The sequence below is a fragment of the Scyliorhinus torazame genome, chromosome 21 (genome assembly GCF_047496885.1).
Source record: "Scyliorhinus torazame isolate Kashiwa2021f chromosome 21, sScyTor2.1, whole genome shotgun sequence".
Classification (NCBI taxonomy): Eukaryota; Metazoa; Chordata; class Chondrichthyes; order Carcharhiniformes; family Scyliorhinidae; genus Scyliorhinus; species Scyliorhinus torazame.
The window spans coordinates 2810239-2830079 of record NC_092727.1 but is presented as its reverse complement, the minus strand read 5'-3'; the positions used below and the strand labels follow the sequence as shown (position 1 = coordinate 2830079).

General features: G+C 49.2%; 1 protein-coding gene and 1 long non-coding RNA gene across 2 annotated transcripts in view; both read left to right on the top strand.

Moving 5' to 3' along the window:
* LOC140397941 (uncharacterized) overlaps positions 1–19841 on the top strand; it is a 161710-nt gene that overhangs the window by 82996 nt on the left and 58873 nt on the right. The gene's annotated exons all lie outside the window — the stretch shown is intronic.
* On the top strand, positions 11327–16029 carry rnf26 (ring finger protein 26). The gene has a single exon (XM_072486359.1). It carries the CDS (start codon positions 11581–11583, stop codon positions 12973–12975), a length of 1395 nt encoding a protein of 464 aa, XP_072342460.1. The 5' UTR covers positions 11327–11580; the 3' UTR covers positions 12976–16029.

The following is a 19841-nucleotide window of genomic DNA, read 5'->3' as shown; positions in this document are numbered from 1 at the left end:
CTTCATGAACCCTGAGGAATTTGCGGTCGCAGTGACCAGCAGCAGTAGAGTGGGACAGTGTCCCATTTGGGAGGAGGAAATCCGGAAATATCTCAAGGGCAAAGGATGGCCCCTGTGGAATGATTTCTGTGATAATGCCGAATCAGGTCCCGGAAGTATAGGGCATACTTGGTGGGAGAACCTGAGCGAGATACATAAAAGAGCCTAGCGAAAGCTCGCAAGCCGATGGCAATCGTGTCCTGTTTGGCACAATTGCGAGGCACAGAGGAGGTCGTCAAGACGCTCCGCAAAGAAGTAGAGGGCATACATCGGATGAGTAAAGTCGATGTGAGCGAGGTTGAGAAAGAGAATTTAGAGTTAAGGAGGAAATTGGCAGCAAAGGATGAAGAAGTGGCTGACGCCAAACGGGGTCACTAGTCTTGTCTGGCGCATTTAAGCAGTTTCCAATCACAGTACGAAAAGGCCTATCAGGACACGCAACGTGCAGTCCTGGTAAGGAAAGAGACAGAAAAGCAGGTAGAGACGCTACAGAAACAATGCAGTGATCTCAAGGCAGCCTTGAGAGCACTCCATGCTGCCACCACAGAACAAAGACAGAGCACCATAGATCATGCAAAGTGCCGGAAGCAGATTGCAGAGCTGCAATCACTGCTTTCTGTTCAGAAAGGTTTTCAGGAAACCTTTGGGGAAAAGTTAGACCAGGAAGACGGCCCTGATAGGGAAGAGTTACATGAAACAGCGCAGAGATATGTTCAGGGAACATTTGCGCAGGGAAAGCCCCAAAGGAGAAAAGCACCCCAACCCCCCACACAGCAGGTAGTTCAGGCTCCAATGAACCCTGTAACCACCCACCGCACAGCCATGGTAGACGACATGGAATTCCTATATTCCACCCCCTTAACAGTGACCCAATTACGGGACGCGTGCGAGAAGATCACACCGTTCCTCCCCGCCGCAGACCCCCACCATTTCTTTGCCACAGTTAGACGCCAGGCGCACATGTACGTCCTGGATGAGAGAGAGGATGTAAAGCTCATGGTTTTAAGTTTAAATCCGTCGGTAGCAGCAGCCCTTCCCGACCAACAGAACGTAGGAGGAGGCACCTTTGCAGAAATGCATACCGCGATCCTGGATGCGATCGGGTATAACCGGGGTGACCCCGTAGATGGCCTCAATAAATGTAGGCAGAAGAAGTCTGAGCACCCCACAACGTTCGCTGGACGCCTGTGGATTCACTTCGCAGCCGTTTTTGGAGACGTAGACCATGCCCATTTATCCCCAGACAACATGGCCAAATGGACCCGCACCCTTATCTCCCACGCCACAGATGCAGGACAGAATGCCTGTACTAGTTATGATCCCTCAGAAGAGGCCCATAACGAGAAGTGGGTAGTTAAAAGATTGTCCCGCGTTTGGGAGCAATCGGTTCAGAGCAAACCCACTGTTAAAAACACCGAGGAAAAGCAAGCCACCGCAGACATGCAGGCAGTAAAAGCAACACACCCGAACCCGGCATGGGTAAATGAGGGAAAGAACAGCCCCCCACCCAAGTCACAAGAATGTTACAACTGCGGACAGTTGGGACATTTCGCAAAAGAGTGCAATGCCCCTAAAAAGCCACAGAGAGCCCACCAGACAGGCACTCTGATTAAGAAAAAGACAGAGCCCATACATAGCGTTAGCGCCTGTTCGGATCAGACAGACTTGACCGGAACGGACTGACGGTGTACGGGCTCCCCCAGTTGGGTCTGCGACACCCTTTGGGATAGGTCAGGACGACCCGTAGTCGCAGCGAAAATTCGGGGACAGCCTATCAAATTTCTTTGGGACACACCCGCACCACCATAAATTCCTCCACCCTATTTCAAAAAGACACGTGGCCCACTACAGCCACTATCACCCTCAGCGGCTTTACAGGCCACTCACAGCAGGGACACATCACAGCCCCTGTACCCATTCAAATCAGAACCATAACCACAAAATACCCCGTAGTTTTAGTAGACCTGCCCCACACAGCAGAACACATTCTGGGAATTGATTTTATGGATTCCCACCACCTATCATTCGATCCAGTCAACCAGTGTGTCTGGAAGATGGCGAAATCTGCAAGAGCCCCCGCAACGCTCAACATAGGGGACTATATGAACAGAATTAGCGCCGTAGGCGAATTTTGGTTCAACTCGACCACGCTTAGCATGGACAAGCCGGTTAGGGCAGTCCTGCAAAAGAACAGGGCAGCATTCGCGACCCACAAACACGACTGTGGACGGATAACTGGCTCCGTACAAGTAACAGGACCTGACCCTAGACCCCAGAAACAGTATGGATTTCCCCTAGAAGCAGAGGGAGAAATCTTAAAAGTTATAGAGAGCTTATTAGAGCAGGGCGTACTTAGATCAGTAGCCTCCACTAATAATGCCCTGATTTGGCCAGTGAGAAAGCCCAATGGATCATGGCGACTGACCATTGATTATCAGGAACTCAACAAAGTCACCCCCGCAGCAGCCCCCACCGTAGCAACAAGTCCCGAGACCATGCTCAAGCAGGGACTCAATTCCCGCTACTTCACGGTTTTGGACATCAGTAATGGATTCTGGTCCATTCCATTGACAAAGGCGTGCCAGTACAAATTTGCCTTCACCTTTAAAGCACAGCAGTACACGTGGACATGCCTGCGACAAGGATTCCACAACTCCCCCTCCATTTTCCACCGACAGCTGGCAAACGGACTAGCAAAATTCTCTCGCCCCGAATGTCTGGTACAGTATGTAGACGATCTACTACTGCAGACAGACACCAAGGAAGAGCACATTGAGCTTCTGTCCGAACTCCTGGAATTGTTACATTCAATTGGTTGGAAGTCAACCCCAAAAAGGCCCAGATTTTGGAAGAAAAAGTGGTATATTTGGGAACAATTATCACGCACGGTAAACGCGAGATCGAGCATAAAAGAATTGACTCGATCGCTAAATTGCCCCTTCCCCAGAACGTTTCAGCCTTCCGGTCAGTTTTAGGACTGGTTGGCTACTGCCGAAACCACATTGACGGTTTCGCCAGCAAGGCAGCCTCTCAGACCTCCTAAAGAAAGGAGCCCCCTGGGAATGGCTTCCGCAGCATACGGATGCTGTGGACTCTTTAAAACAGGCACTCATAGCAGCCCCCGCACTACAAGTTCCAGACCCGCTTTCCCCTTACGCTATAGAGGTAGCGACCACAGACCACACCCTTTCAGCCGTGCTCCTCCAGGAACGGCATGACCAGTTAAGGCCCGTAGCTTATGCCTCCAGACTCTTAGATGCTGTGGAGCAGGGATTTTCAGCCTGTGAGAGGCACCTGCTCGCAGTTTACTGGGCAGTCCAGTACTTTTCATATATTACCGGACTGAACCCCATCACCATTCTGACCGAACACACCCCCACCCAACTTTTACTGGACGGACGACTCAAGGACGGTACAGTAAGCCAAATTAGAGCAGCCAGATGGACCCTTCTCTTGCAGGGACAGGTCATCACAGTAAAACGGACAAAGACACACGCCTACTTAGCCGACAATTTACAGTACCCCGGAACCCCCCATGAATGTGAGATTATCTCTCCACATCACAACACAGGCCCCTTTATCGCTAAAACACCCCCCAGAAAGATAGGAAATTCATCTCAGAGCCCCCCGCACACGGACACGTGTGAGCCCATTAAGATTTATGTGGATGGATCTTCCACAGTCTTAGATGGGAAGCGCATAACAGGTTGCGGGATCTATGTTGAGGACGCGCAGGGACGCGCCCTCGAGGAAATAGCGTTAAAACTACCCGGACACTTAGGCGCGCAGGCAGCAGAGCTTGCGGCCATCGCATATATAATAGAACACCCAGATTCCTTCCCCAGCCCAGCAGACATATACTCGGACAGCCTCTATGTCTGTAACAGCCTCACAGAATTTCTGCCCCTGTGGGAAGAAAGAGGATTTGTTTCAACAGATGGGAAACCCCTCCCCTCAGCCCCATTACTCCGCCATATTTTAGAGAAAGCCCAGAACAGGACTTTTGGCATCATCAAAGTCCACAGCCACCACCGATCCTCCCCCCCGGAAATGTAAAAGCCGACGCACTGGCTAAGGCAGGTTCCAGACACGGGTATTTTTGGAAACCCGCCGAAAGCGCGCCAGTGAGTGCAGTTCAGGTCACACAGACTAGAATCGAGGATCTAGTAGAGGCCCAGAAGCAGGACAGCAATCTCGCGGAGATTGTGAAAGGAAAGTTTCCAGCCTCCTACGAGAGGTTCAGAAATACACTGACCACATATGACGGTGTGGTGTTAAAGGACACCCTTTATGTAGTTCCTGAACAGGACAGGAACCAATTGATCTGTTTGTTCCATGACGGTCATGGACACCAGGGAATCGATCCCACTACAGCCCATCTCAAACAGCTTTGTTGGTGGCCAAATCTAAAGGAAGATGTAAGCCATTACATTGAAAATTGCCTTATCTGTGCGTAGAATAACCCCAACAGATATGCCAAAAAGGCCCAACTCAGCCACACCCGACCCGTTAATGGCCCCTGGACTAACCTCCAGATTGATTTTATAGGTCCATTGCCCCCTTGCAGGAATGGCTATAAATATGTACTTGTGGTCATAGACACATTTACAAAATGGGTGGAAGCATTTCCAGCCCGCACAAACATTGCAAAAACCACAGCCAAGATTCTAACACACCACATCTTTACAAGATGGGGACTCCCCCGCAGCATTGAATCGGACCAAGGCTCTCATTTTACGGGACGTGTCATGCAGAACGTCCTCACGATATTTGGCATCACCCAAAAATTCCACATTGCATACCACCCAGAGTCGAATGGTATCGTGGAGCGCATGAATCGGACCCTAAAAACCACCCTCAGAAAAATGGTCCAGCAGAACAACACCAATTGGGATTCTGTCCTCCCCTTTGCGCTGATGTTTTAGCGTAACACTGTTTCCACCTCCACAGGTTACACCCCACACACTCTCATGACCGGACGCCCCATGAAAGGGACAGAATACTTGTTAGGTTTAGACCTGACCAGCCCCGAAGTAACGGCCCTCACACACGAGAAAGCCGTGGAGCAATTAGTTGCGAATGTTAAAACGGCTCAGTTAGCAGCCGCAGTAAAATTGGGCACCAAAAAGAAACAGAGCAAGGCTTGTTTCGACAAGACAGTGCATGCAACGGAGTACGATATCGGCCAGCAAGTGATGCTGTCTGTATATAACCCCAGCACACTCCTGTCACCTAAATACTCGGGTCCGTATTCCACTGCGGACAAAGTAAGCCCATCCATTTACAAAATAAAGTACCCCAATGGTAAGACTGCGTGGTTTCACATAAACCAGTTAAAGGCTTATGGAACACAGTCGAACCACGCACACCACGTCATGCTTGACGCAGCAGACCACACCCTGCCCACAGCCAACGTAACCCGACCAACCCCCACCACGTCCAGCCCAGCCACGGACTCGACCTCGACTCCACCCCCGAAATATACACTCCGCCCCGGAACGCCCACAGACTGCAGCAGCAGAGACAGCGACTGTGACTCGGACGATAGCCACAGCACGCCTCCCTACTATCCCCATGCAACCGGACACACACCCAGCGACTAAGACTACAATCCCAGTGATCCCTTCCAGATCACTTTTCTAAATAAACCCCACCACCGACCACCGAACCACACGGACGACCCCGATTTTGTCCCCACACATCTAGACACCAATTATTGGCACCGCGACAACTCCTACAGACTCGTCCGCAACGACGAGAGCAACCCCAACTCACACCATGCAGCCCTTTCAGCCCTAATCCATTCCAGAGTTTGGCACCCGGGAGAAGGTGACGACCTCGGTTCTGACTCCCAAACCGCCAACCCCTTTGCGACCCTGTTCGCAACCGAGAACTGAGGTGTCCACAGGATGTTTTAAAGGAAACGCTTGGGAAAAGTGTTGTCCTTCCTGATGGAACCTGCAGAATGTTTTATGTTGTTAGTAAGTTTGTTTAATGTTGTTTGTCCGACAGGAGAATTTTTCCACACGCTTGTTCAGCGGAACTAGCATATCTGCAGATACCTGGTCAACAGACCACACGCTTGTTCAGTGTGACTAGCTTTTCAGCTGATACTTGTTCGGGTATCAGACGCCCGATCGTAACTGCCCTTCTGGTTCGAAGGATAGAACCACTATGGCAACCCCACCACGATGACTACATTTTTGCCCGTTCTTGTCGGTTGCTCAGGCAGTGTAGAAACGGCGTGAGACCCGCCCTGCCTGAGGACCCCCCCCGCTGGTCAATCACGCTCGGGTACGGGAGTTACGGCATTGATAGCCGTCCTACCCGGGGACTCCACCCAAATCTTACCCGTCGTGGCCCATACGCACCTCATTTGACATTTTTCATTTCAAAAAGTTTTTGTTTGTTTAGTTAACCTTTAGGTTGCCGCCATCTGTTATTTACATCCTGGAACATTGGGTTGATAAATCAGCACTGGTTCATTATTGGGAAGTGTGCCATGTCCTAAAATTTGTTTTTGAAAAAAAAATGAGGGAGTCATAGTGACCAATTATAAGGGAATAATTGGCACCAAAGGACAGACACACTAGCATACCAGATATTAAACAAAGATAGTTACAGATACTATGCTTGTTTCTACAGAACTCCAGAAGCTCCAAGACCGGAAAAATAAAGAGAAAATAAGAAAGAGGACAGCCATGAGGATTTCCTTCATCGTGATCAACATTTCGCTTTTGGACATTTGGTTGCGCGTGAACGCGAACCCCATGACTTCAAACCTCCCAGCCGTTAATGTTTCACTGCCCCGCAGTACCCAGAGCCCAGTCACCAGCGACACTGCATCTTCCTGGTATGCCAGGTTCATAACCTGGTACTCCCTGTCCTACGTGATCGAAACACTGTTAGCGTTGGCGATACTCTGCTGTGTAGTGCAGACTATGCGCCTACGTAAATGGAGGAGAGCCTACCGCGCTCGAACCCCGGTATATAGGATCAGATCCCCTATATTCGGTTACGACCAGACCCCCGCGATCTATAATAAAATAATAAAGTGCATTCACCTGCATTTATTGTTGTTGTTGTAAATAAAGAAATGTACAAAAACTTTTCATGAGCAAAAAAAATTGTATGATCCTGAGCTTGACTGCCAAGCCAGGAAAGATTATATGAAATGCTGTGATTTTGTTGTATAATTAGGGAAGATAGGATAATGGAATGTTTAGTGAGTGTAGTATACTAAGGATAAGTTAGAGGTTCCAAGTTTGTTATTTTGTAATGCATGTCCCTGTCTGACATAGCGCCCTTAGAATTGTTAGTTAAAAATGTTTTGTGCATAGCTATGGTCAGTGCAGAGGCCATGTAGGAGGTGTCCCCCCCGGTCAGGGAATGGAAAGTAACAAACATGATGTGATCCTTCACGCTTCGCGTTAGGATCACAAGGAGGGAATGTAGCCATGTAAAATGGCTGACTCCCGATTAGAATGGCCAAACCCCGATTTAAAATGGCGAACGGAAGAGGCTGATGGGAAAATCAGCCAACAGGACTCAAACAGACAGCTGCAGGTAAAACAGTGTATTCGCCTCTGGAGAAGCCAGACCAAACCGATACCTGCAGCCATCAACATAACAACACCCCAGCCATCTGCATATTAATCAGCAATCCCCGGGAACAATTGATACAAAATAGACACACAAAGCCGACCCAAACCTTTCGGCGCCAGCAGGAGCTGACACAAAGAGAGGTAAACGACCACCCCTCGATCAAGGAATCGCTCCAGCATTGGAGAATATCGAACCAAGTGATTGGGACCAAGTCCAATCACTTGGAACCAGGTACAAGGTCCGCCCCGAGAGGCAGGAAGCCCCTGGGGACTATAAGAATAGGGGCCAAGTTCAAATCGACCCTTTTCCTCTCCGCACCCTTCGAGACCCTTCTGCAAGAGAACGTAAGTTTTACTCCAACGATCGCTACCAGATAGGCACTCCTGACTATCGACCTGTACCAGCTTTTGAATCCCGCAGGCTCAGAACCCATTCGAAAGGCCATTCGTTTCCCTGACCTGGTGAGCCATTTCCAAAGTTAAGTATTGGCCTGTTAGTTGTAGGAAGTAGCTTAGAAGTAGAATTAATGTATAAGTATTAATTGCTGTATATAATAAATGAGCGTTGATTTAACCCTTACTATGCGGTGTGTTGGATTATTAATCATTACTCGGACTTGAACCACGTGGCGGTATCAGAAAGATACCTGGCGACTCAAAAGCAAAGGTGACAGAATTAGAGCAATTAAAGTAAAGCTAAAACGAGCAACGCTGCATACCACCAGCTCCCAATCCGCCCGGAAGACCGCCACTACACGGCTTTTGAGGCAGACGGCCGCCTTTTCCACTTCCTCCGGGTCCCCTTTGGCGTCACGAACGGGATTTTGGTGTTCCGAAGAACAATGGACCGAATGGTGGACCGGTATGGGCTGCGGGCCACATTTCCATACTTGGACAATGACACCATCTGCGGCCATGATCAGCAGGACCACGACGCCAACCTCCACAGATTTCTCCAAACCGCCCAAACCCTAAACCTCACGTACAACAAGGAGAAATGCGTTTTCCGCACAACCAGACTAGCCATCCTCGGCTACATCGTGGAAAACGGGGTTCTAGGACCCGACCCCGACCGTATGGGCCCCCTCCTGCAACTCCCCCTCCCCCACTGCCCCAAGGCCCTGAAGACGTGCCTCGGGTTCTTTTCATATTATGCCCAGTGGGTCCCCAACTATGCGGACAAAGCCCGCCCACTAATCAAGGCCACCATCTTCCCACTGGTGACTGAGGCCCGCCAGACCTTCAGCTGCATCAAGGCGGACATCGCCAAAGCCGTGATGTGCGCGGTGGACGAGTCCGTCCCCTTCCAGGTGGAGAGCGACGCATCAGACGTCACTTTCGCCGCTACCCTCAATCAAGCAGGCAGACCGGTAAGCGTTTTTTTCGCGCACCCTCACCACCTCCGAAATTCGGCACTCCTCAGTCAAAAAAGAGGCCCAAGCCATTGTGGAAGCCATACGGCACTGGCACTACCTTGCTGGTAGGAGGTTTACCCTCGTCACCGACCTTCGTGTTCGATAATACGCAGCGGGGCAAAATCAAGAACGATAAGATCTTGAGGTGGAGGATTGAACTCTCCACCTATAATTACGATATAGTATATCGTCCTGGGAAGCTCAACAAGCCCCCAGATGCCCTATCCAGCGGCACATGCGCCAGCGCGTAAGATGACCGACTACGGGCTATCCACGATGACCTCTGCCACCCGGGGGTCACCCGGCTTATCCACTACATCAAGGCCCGCAACCTGCCCTACTCCACCGAGGAGGTCAGAGCTATGACCAGGGACTGCCAGATTTGTGCAGAGTATAAACCGCACTTCTATCGACCAGAGAAGGCCCACCTGGTGAAGGCATCCCGGCCCTTTGTGCGCCTCAGTATCGATTTCAAAGGGCCCCTCCCCTCCAATAACCGCAAAACATATTTCCTCAACATTATTGATGGGTTCTCTCGCTTCCCTTTTGCAATCCCTTGCCCCGACATGGCCACGTCCACCGTCATTAAAGCCCTACATAGTGTCTTCACCCTATTTGATTTCCCCAATTATGTCCACAGTGACTGGGGCTTGTTGTTTATAAGCGACGAACTGCGTCAGTACCTGCTCAGTAAGGGCATCGCCTCGAGCAGGACTACCAGTGATAACCCCAGGGGAAACGGGCAGGTGGAGAGGGAGAATGCGATGGTCTGGAAGACCGTCCTACTGACCCTGCGGTCCAGGAATTTCCCAGTTTCTCACTGGCAGGAGGTCCTCCCCGAGGCGCTCCACTCTATTAGGTCCCTACTTTGCACAGCCACAAACGAGACCCCTCACGACCGCCTATTTGTTTTCCCGAGGAGATCCACCTCAGGGGCCTCGTTTCCGTCCTGGCTGAAGACACCGGGGCCAGTCCTACTCAGAAAACACGTCAGGAGCCATAAGTCCGATCCTCTGGTAAAGCGGGTCCAGCTCCTACACTCCAATCCCCAGTACACTTATATCGAACACCCCGATGGCTGACAGGATACGGTCTCCCTCCGGGACCTGGCGCCCGCCGGTTCCACCGCCACCGCCACCGCCCCTCCACCATATCCCGCCCAACCTACCATGACCAGCGCCCCCGCCCCTATATGGCTCCCGCGCTCCTTCCCACCCGCCATCCCCCCTTCACCGATCCACAGGAATGAAGCTCCAGAAGAGACGCTCCCGGAGTCCACGTCTGTACCCGCACCGGCGCCCTCGCTACCAATGCCAGCACGGACGAGCTCGACACCCGGTCCAGCAACAATGCCAGAGTTTCAGCGATTACAGCGCACAATCCGTGCGCCGGACCGGCTGAACTTATGAACCCGTCACCCCCGCCGGACGTCATTTTTTTAACAGGGGGTGAATGTGGTGAATGTATTATGCCAATAATCCACCATTGTATTTGTACCTGTGCTGTTGCCCTTGTATTTGTATCTGTGCTATGATGTTGCCCTTGTGGGCTCTTCCTATGGGCCATTGTATGGAATTATCCATAGGGGAACATGTTGGGGCCTGTATGTGCTCCGCCCATGGCTCCTCCCCTTGAAGGGAGGTGTAAAGAGCAGTCGACCTGTAGGTGGTTCTCAGTATTGGATCAGCCACAGGCAGGCACTGTTCTAAGTTGATTAAAGCCACAGTTTACTTCTACTCCCGTCTCGAGTGAATTGATGGTCGCATCAATCTCCCCACGGGGCTCATAGATACGAGCTGTCCCGCTAATGGGTGGAAGCCCATCAGTTGGAGTATCTTAGAATCACCTGTTAAAAGCCAGCCTGGAGTGAGACCAGCATGATTGGTAGTCGGGGTTGAGTTCTTTGTGCTGTATGCCGCATTACAGTCTTTTCTTTTGGTTGTAAATAAATTGCCATTTGGATTTACCTTGCTGGGTCTCCTAAGCCTTTATAGTTGTATCTGCAATACAACGTGTAATTTATCATTCATATTAACTGCAATGTACCTGTGAAGCGATGTTTAATGTTGGTTTTATTATCAAAGTAAAAGTCCTAAAATGTTTGTCCATTGGTTGTTTTGGTTTGGTCTCCAGAGGATCAGAACAATATCAGTGCTGACCTTACCCAATAGCCAAGCAGACCTGAGGCTCCAGCTCTTTTTAATGATGCTAAATCCCTTCAGCTTTACAGAACAATACTTTTTCAGTGAAGAACTGAACTGAGTGGGATGACTGCTAACTTTCAAAAGAAGGTTAAAGAACCTGTTGGAATATTTCAGCCAGGAGAGGGGGATTGGGAAGCTGCCATCGATAGTGTGGAGCTCTGCTTGGTGCCTGCCGGTGGATGTGTCTGTGATGGGTTGCATTGGGCTGGCTGTTTATGTTTGAATTGAGTTTAACCGTTAGAGGCGGAGCGGAGCGGGGCGGCCCGGCCCGGCCTCGGCACCCAGGGCGGCCCGGCACCCAGGCTCTGCAACCCCGCCATGGCTGACCTGATCATCCTCCTGATTAGCGGCCTGGGCCGCGCCCTGGACCTGCTCTGCTTCTTGCTGGACCTCAATTTCTGGCTGGTCTCCTCGGTGGTGGCGGCGCTCTCGGGCCTCCTGCACTTGCTGCTCTGCCTCCCCGGGGCCGTGGCCTCTTTCTTCGGCCTGTGCTACAACCTGCTGGGGCTGCTGGTACTGGGCACGGCGGAACTGTGCTATTGCGCCTTGCACCTCACTCTCAACCTGGTCTGCAGTTTGCTGAGGGTGCTCCTCAACCTAGCAGAGAGTTTGAAGGTGGTGGGGCACCTACTGTCTTACCTGAGCTTGCGGGGGCGAGAGATGCTGCAAAGGGGTCTTGCCACCACTACTTGCTCCGGTCACGTCTTCCTCAAGCAGATCTGGGATGCTGTGGGGATCTTGGCCAGCCTGGCAGCGTACTTTGTCAACACTGTCATCAATTTGTTCCTCATTGGAACCCAGAACCTGCTTTCAGTTGCCACAGTGCTGTGGAACCCTTTGGTAGGAGCTTCAGAAATCTTTGCTTCAATTCTTGCCTATTTGTCCAGCAGTGTCCTTGGCAACGTGATCCTGCTGTGGACTCCATGCCAGTTTGTGATCGAAGTCCTGATCTCCCTCACCAGAGTATTGGCTGACATTTTTCTCTTGAATCTATATGGGTTGACAATCACTTTTGCTGTCATCTCTACTACAACGATCTATGCGAATCCAGAGATAATATTGAGGATTGCTAATCAGGTGACTATGCACTTAAGTACTGCTCCAAACCTTCACTGGATCAGGAGGAATGTCACGCATGTTTGTAGGTTAGTAATGGCTAAGATGCAGTTGATGGTCAACTCAGAGACATGGTGGCGAATATACAGTCAACAACTGCAGGGATTCAACCCAGCTTATGTCAATAACTGGCCTCTTAACCAAAGGTGGCGACACCAGGCTGATCCTAATGAGAACGTACAGGGTCAAACAGCTGTGGACCCACACCTGGCTCTCCAGTTGGAACAGCAAACCGATCCCAACCCAGCCCAAGGAGATGGTAACCCCGCAAGGGAACAACGACTGATCTTGGCTGAGACCCCTGTATGTGGACCAAACGCCAGACCTTTACATTCGATAGAAATGCCAGCAGGCAGCAAAGACGATAACAGCAATGCCCCAGTAGAAAGCAATCTCTGGATGCTCTTGAAAGAGCAAGAAGAACGGAAGAAGTGTGTCATCTGTCAGGACCAGGCAAAATCAGTGTTGTTGCTCCCATGCCGACACTTGTGCCTTTGTCAAGGCTGCACGGATATTCTCTTGCAGCAGTCCATTTACCAACGCAACTGTCCACTTTGCCGCGAGATGATCTTACAAACGTTGGATGTATATTTCTGATTGGCTATTGAAATAAGGTTTGATGGAAAGGGGTGCTGCATAGTGGAATGTATTTTTAAGTATGTAAGAGTCTTTCATTAGGCCAATCATTGAAGTGTTAGATGAGCCTATTTTCAAATTGCTATGGAAATCTGTGGCCATGGACTTCAGAATTCAGATGTAATTTATTTTTCTGTTCAACCATGACCAATGCAAGCACTGTGCTGAGTAGGAATATTACCGTAAGAATGTCTGGATGTATTACTGGGAATTAGAAGCCTCAATTCCAGCACTTTATTTGGTAACCTGGCTAAGTTGGAACTAAAAATACAATGATCAATTTTCTCCTGTCCAGTTGCGTGCTTTGACTTCTGCCAGTTTGTTCACTGGTTTCAGAGTTAACAGTGGGAAACTGAAACCACTGTGCTTCCGTTGATTCCGTGACCAACACTGCCTGATAGACCGATACCACTATTTTGTTTCATTTAATCAAAGACTTTGGGTGGGGGTGGGGGGTGGAAATGATCAGCTTTGAAAGGCTGGTGCTATAGATTAACTTTTATTTTTATTACACTGGGATGTGTAGGGTCAGGGCCTGATGACCCTATATTTCTGGATTATTTATGTAGTGTACCCTATGTGTAAATTTCCTTGTTTAAAAAACATGTTTAGAAATTATTTTGAGATGGATGACCCCTGGATTATCTTTGACATATTTAAGGGACATGCTCCAAAACTTTGCTTCCCTGAATATTCGACCACCCAATGCACAGCATACATTGTGAGCAGCAAGGTAGGCCACTGCTGGAAGCTTGAGGCTTAATGATGGAATATTTTCTTTGGAAAAACAGCTGAAGTAATGCATCCAATTAGCAAATGAGACCACATGAAAAATTAGTTTACATTTTTAGTTTTCTTTTTTAAGTTACAAGCTTTATCACTTTAAATAACCACAGCAATTCTTGACCAAATCTCTGTTACAGATTACATGGGTCAGAGGGAAGTTTTGCTTTATTTCTCTTCTTTTTATTAACAATGCTACTCACCAAAGAATAGTAGCACTGTTCAATGGCTTTGCCTCCAGATATTTGCTTGAGGCACTAGATATGGATTTAATAATCAAATCCATTTCATTATGGACAGGTTGTTTTGAGAAGTGTAGCCTTGAGGACCATTTTGTTGCATCTATTGTAGTTGGAGCAAGGGATGGGATAGTTCTTTGGTCTTGACACCTGGTATTTAATGCATTAACTGATACGGTGCACTGCTTGAATTAAGCTCAGCTATTTGTCATGCACCAAATGTTTATCACTGCAAAATCTGTCTGCATATCACAAGCTTTCTGCTCACCGATGTGAACTTACTGAGATGATGAGTGAAGTTTGCACTTTCCACAGAGCAACAACATTTTTTTTATAGTAACACAAACTGAAATAAATGATGCATTTTTTAAAGTTATTGAAGCAAGACCCTGTATCTCAAGAATATTTCCTTGTCTTGGTATCTACAATAATTGATGGTATGCCAAGCATATCATAGTCAACACTGATAAAATTAATTTGAAGGTGCGAATGCAGATGGTGGTTGGGTCTTTTATTTGGGAAATTACTTTCTTTGAGCTTGTCACCTACCTACCTGTAATGGAAGTTTCTTCTGTGGGCAATTATAAATGTGAACCTACTGTACTGGATACAATGGATGAGGTTGCATGGCTCTGATTGTTACACAACATAGTATCTAACATGATTGAATTTATTCAGACCCATAGGCCTAGATTTTAAAGAACACCCCTGCCCCCACCCCAGGTAAGCACAAAAGTGTTGAACAAAGTGTTAAAACGAGAGCTGCTGCAATCCTTGTTGCCATAATATCAATGACAGAGATGCAGACATCAGTTGAGGCACCTGCTGAAAGCAAATGGGAGCCTATTAACTTGATGATTTTCCCTGTGCTGGAATGTAATTCTAAAAGACCATGTGGGTGAAGTCCTGCACTCTGTTCCCTAGCAACAGAAACATGGTGGGAGGAGCTGACTGGCCACATGAGGCCCAGTAGGTTTAAGAACACTTTTTCTCTCTTTGAGCTCCTTTTGTGCCAGGAGGAACAGGATTTGTCCCCTCAGAACCTGCAAAAGGCTTTTGGACCTCCTCCGCATCCCACTGATCTTTGGGGAACCTTGATAAATCAGAATCCTGATGCTGAATGCAAGGAGATTTCAGCCTTCCCCATCCACAAAAATGCGAGAGAATCCCCTCCATCCAATGATTGGCATCATTCCCAGGAGTTCCTGGGAAGTTGGTGAATCTGGTCAGGGTCCAGCAAATTTTATTTAATGAGCACAGATTCCACAACCCCAATTTGTTTGGGTATATTGTCCTTCTAGTTTGTCCCCTTCATTAAATCAAGGCTGTAGTATTAGCCGCATAGTCCATAAATGTTCTCCCCCCCCCCCCCCCCCCCCACAGTTGAACAGTCCGAGTGCCCAAGTCTTTCATTTTTGTGGACTGAGCACGTTTGTTTAAAATGGGCAGTACATTTGCCAGAGAGAACCAACCATTGGGAATGGCTTGGGTTAACATTTAGTTCACTGCCTAAGTTAAAAAGCAACTCACTATCTGTAGAGAAAGAGGAGAGCAAGCTGCTGAAGATGTTCATTGGGTCGAAGATTTTCAAAGCAGTAACAGGAGAGCCACAGCCACCGTAACGCTATTACTGTTATCAAGCTGGCTGGCTGGTGATGGCTGCAAATGCACACTTCAGAATGGATTGAATGGGACTTGTAATTGCTAACATGGTGGTGATTAGTGTTAAACAGAACATTCTTTACAGAATCACAATTATTGTGCAGGGAGGATATTTCAGGTTATATATGAATGATGTGTTACTAGTCTTACATTTTGAACATTCTACTGTATTTTTTTTGTGCAAGTTCTATAAGCGTTGTTTGTTTTATTTGATCTGTTATACTTACAGCAGCTGTGTTAAGTACAACTTCATTGTTCTGTGCGATGTTTAACTCAAATGAGCTGAATGTGTAATTGGTGATAAAACAATAAATACATTATGTATTTTTAATTGCTAGTTTTTCTTGTTCTCTAAGGACCAGCTGACATACAATGAAGAGTTTGAAAACTAAGAAAAAATGAATCTATTATGTGATTATACACCTTTTTAGCTCCAGCCATCAGCATATGGAATCTTGAGCCTCGAGGACATTATCGCTTTGGACCTTTATAAAAGGTTCAGTCCCAGTGGGTGGGATTTCTGGACCCCAGCCACGTGTTTCCGGGTGGTGCACCATTCACTGGCAACGGGATTCTCTGTTCCTGCTGGTGAATGAAATCACCGTAAGCCGCTGGGAAACCCATGGGCAGGGGTATGCTGCCAGGGGGACCAGGGAATCCCACCACCAACAAACGGCTGGAAAATTCTGGCCATTAGGAAAGATCTGACTGGCTCAGAGAGGGTGGAAATAATATTTATGACAATGGTTTCAGATGTGGATAGTTTGGAAAAGCTGGGATTGGTCTCCTTAAAGAGACTAGTTCAGCTTCATTTATGTAGTGGTCATAAAGATCATAGGAAATCCAATTTTCCCTAAGCACTAAATACGTCAGGGTGACATGGTGGCGCAGTGATTAGCACTGCAGCCTACGGCGCTGAGGTCCCAGGTTTGATCCCTACCCCGGGTCACTGTCCGTGTGGAGTTTGCACATTCTCCCCATGTCTGCCTGGGTCTCATTCCCACAACCCAAAGATGTGCAGGGTAGGTTGATTGGCCTCGCTAAATTGCCCCTTTATTGGAAAAAAATAATTGGGTACTCTAAATTTATGAAACAAAAAATACTAAATATGTCTATTTATTCTCCCCCAACCAATCCTAAACTATGTTTCAAAGCTTTTAGATCAGCGTGCTATTGCATTGCAAATCTTGGGTTTTGCAGGACAGTAATTCAGTTGTCCCATCCAGCATTTGCACTTTATGATGAAGCTTTAAATTCTGATATAAGATTGCTCAGCTTTGTTCAGTTTTGTTCCAGGCGACGCAGGTGAAGAAAGTCTTAAATGTCACCCATCTGTCCTAAATTTAATCTCGATCTCATCTGTTAAAATGAACTGAAACACGGCACGATTTAATGGAAAGGTTTCTAAGTGTGGTAGTGAGCGGTAACGTTCGGCCCAGCGAGACCGTCACTGGTATCAAACATTAATTGGATCACTTAACAAGGCCCCACAGGCTTCACACTGCAAATGATGGTTCTGCTGGCTGATTTGCCGGGATGTCACTTGCCAGCTCCCTGCTAACGAGGGAGAGTAACACTTAAACCGATCCTGCAGAGCAAACCCCACACAGCTCGCAGCCATGCCACAAAGGAGACCAGCCCCACGATTCGGGGAAGCCGACCTGGCCTATTCCCCCGAGGGGCGTGGAGAGTCAGCCAGTGCTGCCTGGGAGGAAGTGGCAGCGGCCGTCAGCTTGGGGAACGTCAGCAGGAGGACCAGCACCCAGTGCTGTAAGAAGATCAAGGACCTCCAGCGGGCCACATAGGTGCGTTGCCACTGGCCCCACTCCCTCCCACCCAATGAATATGCGCCTGACACCTTCCAGCACCGTACCTTGCCTTGGCCCCCCCATGTCCAGCAGTCCCACAACTCCCACCCTCGCGATGAATGACACAGGGCGCCGGACATCCGGGTCCTCACCCGCTATGAGGAATGGGCCCTGGAGGTCGCCGGGGTGGCTGAGGACAGATTGTTTTTTTAAAAACATTTTATTGAGGCATTTCTATATACATATAAAACACAACCATAAAAAAAAAGCAAACGGGTATACAAATAAATCAAATAAATATCTAACATCACACCGTCCCGCTCCCCAGCTCCCCTACCTCCATTTTTAAACCCCCCTCCTGCACTGCTGTCATCTTAACTATTTTCAAAGAAGTCGATGAGCGGCTGCCATCTCCAGGCAACCCATTCACAGACTCTCTCGATGTGAATTTAATCTTTTCCAGCCTGAGGAACTCTGCCAGGTCACTCAGCCAAACCTTCGGTTTCGTCGGCCGCGGGTCCTGCTATTCCAATAAGATCCGCCTCCTGGCCACCAGGGAGGCAAAGGCCAGGACATCAACCTCTCTCGCCCCCTGGACTCCCGGGTCTTCTGACTCTCCAAAGATCGCCACTCTGGACTCGGGACCACCTTCACCCTCAAGACCTCTAATATCGGTGAATCTCCACCAGAATCCCCCCAAGCTTCGGTCAGTCCCAAAACATATGGACATGATTCGCGGGCCCACCTGCGCACCACCTGCACCTATCCCCCACCCCGTCAAAAAACCTGCTCATCCTAGCCGCAGTCATGGGTGCCCTGTGAACCACTTAAAACAATACAGCTAAGCCTAGCACACGACGAGGATGCATTCACCCTCCAGAAAGCCTCCTCCCACAGCCCAGCCTCCACCTCCCTCCCCAACTCTTCCTCCCACTTACGCTTCACTACCCCAATCGGGTCTCCCTCCCAGTCCATCAACTCCTTATAAATGTCCGAAACCCTCCCCTCCCCAACCCCTGTTTTTGACACCACTTTGTCCTGCAGCCCCTGGGGCGGCAGGTGGGGAAAGGTCGGCACCTGCTTCCTGACAAAATCCTTCACCTGTAAATACCGGAACCATTCCCGGCGGGCAACTCAAATTCCTTCACCAACCCCTCTAAGGTCGAAAAGCTGCCCCCCCCCCCCCCCCCATGAATAGATCCCCAAACCTATCAATCCCCGCCCGTTGCCACCCCCGAACTCCTCCATCCAGCCCCCATGAGCAAACCTATGATTCCTGCAGATCGAAGCCTCAGGTGCTGCCACCACTGTCCCCACACCCTTAGGGCCGCCAGCACTACTGGGCTTGTGGAGTACCTGGCCCCCGAGAACGGTAGACGCGCCGTCAACAGTGGCCCTAAACACGAAAAGAGGCTGCCTCCATCCCCTCCCATAGCGACGTCTCCCCCACTACCCACTTCTTGACCATGGCTATATTCGACGGCTATTATAATTCATCAAGTTTGGGAGAGTCAGCCCGACCCCCTCGATCCCGCTCCAGCAGTACCTTCTTCACCCACGGGGCTTTACCCGCCCAAACAAACCGCGATATCAGTACATCCAACCTCCTAAAACACCTTTGGAATAAAGATCGGGAGTTTCTGGAACACAAATAAGAACCTTGGGAGAACCGTCAACTTCACCGATTGCACCCGTCCCGCCAGTGACAGTGGGACCACATCCCACCTCCTCCATCTGTTCCACCAACTGAGCCAGATTTAGCTTGTGCAGCCAGTTCCACCCCCACGCCACTTGAATGTCTAAATACCGAAAGCTCATCCCCTCTACTCTAAATGGCAACTCCCCTAACCTCCTCTCCTGCCCCCTCGCTTGAATTAGAAAAACCTCGCTCTTCCCCATATTCAATTTGTACTGCGAGAACTTGATATATAGAGCAGTAAATCGTCCGTCTACAACGAGATCCTATGCTCCATCCTCCCACACTATCCCCTGCCAAACCCTTGACGCTCTCAGCACCATTGCCAATGGCTCTATAGCCAATGCAAAGAGCAATGGGGGAGTGGGCATCCCTTCCTCGTCCCCCGGTGCAACCTGAAATACTCCAAACTCACGCGGGTCGTTCACACACCGCTATCGGCACCCGATTCAACAGCCGGACCCAATCCACAAACCCCTGCCCAAACCCAAACTGTCCAACACCTCCCACAAATAGTCCCACTCCAGCCGGTCAAAAGCTTTCTCTGCAACCATGGCGACCACCACCTCCACACTTCGTCCCTCCGGGGGCATCATTATAACATTTAACAACCACCTGATGTTATCCGACAGATGCCTC

What these genes read in the sequence shown, in the direction of transcription:
- rnf26 (XM_072486359.1), top strand. Translation starts at nt 11,581, where the DNA reads ATGGCTGACCTGATCATCCTCCTGATTAGCGGCCTGGGCCGCGCCCTG.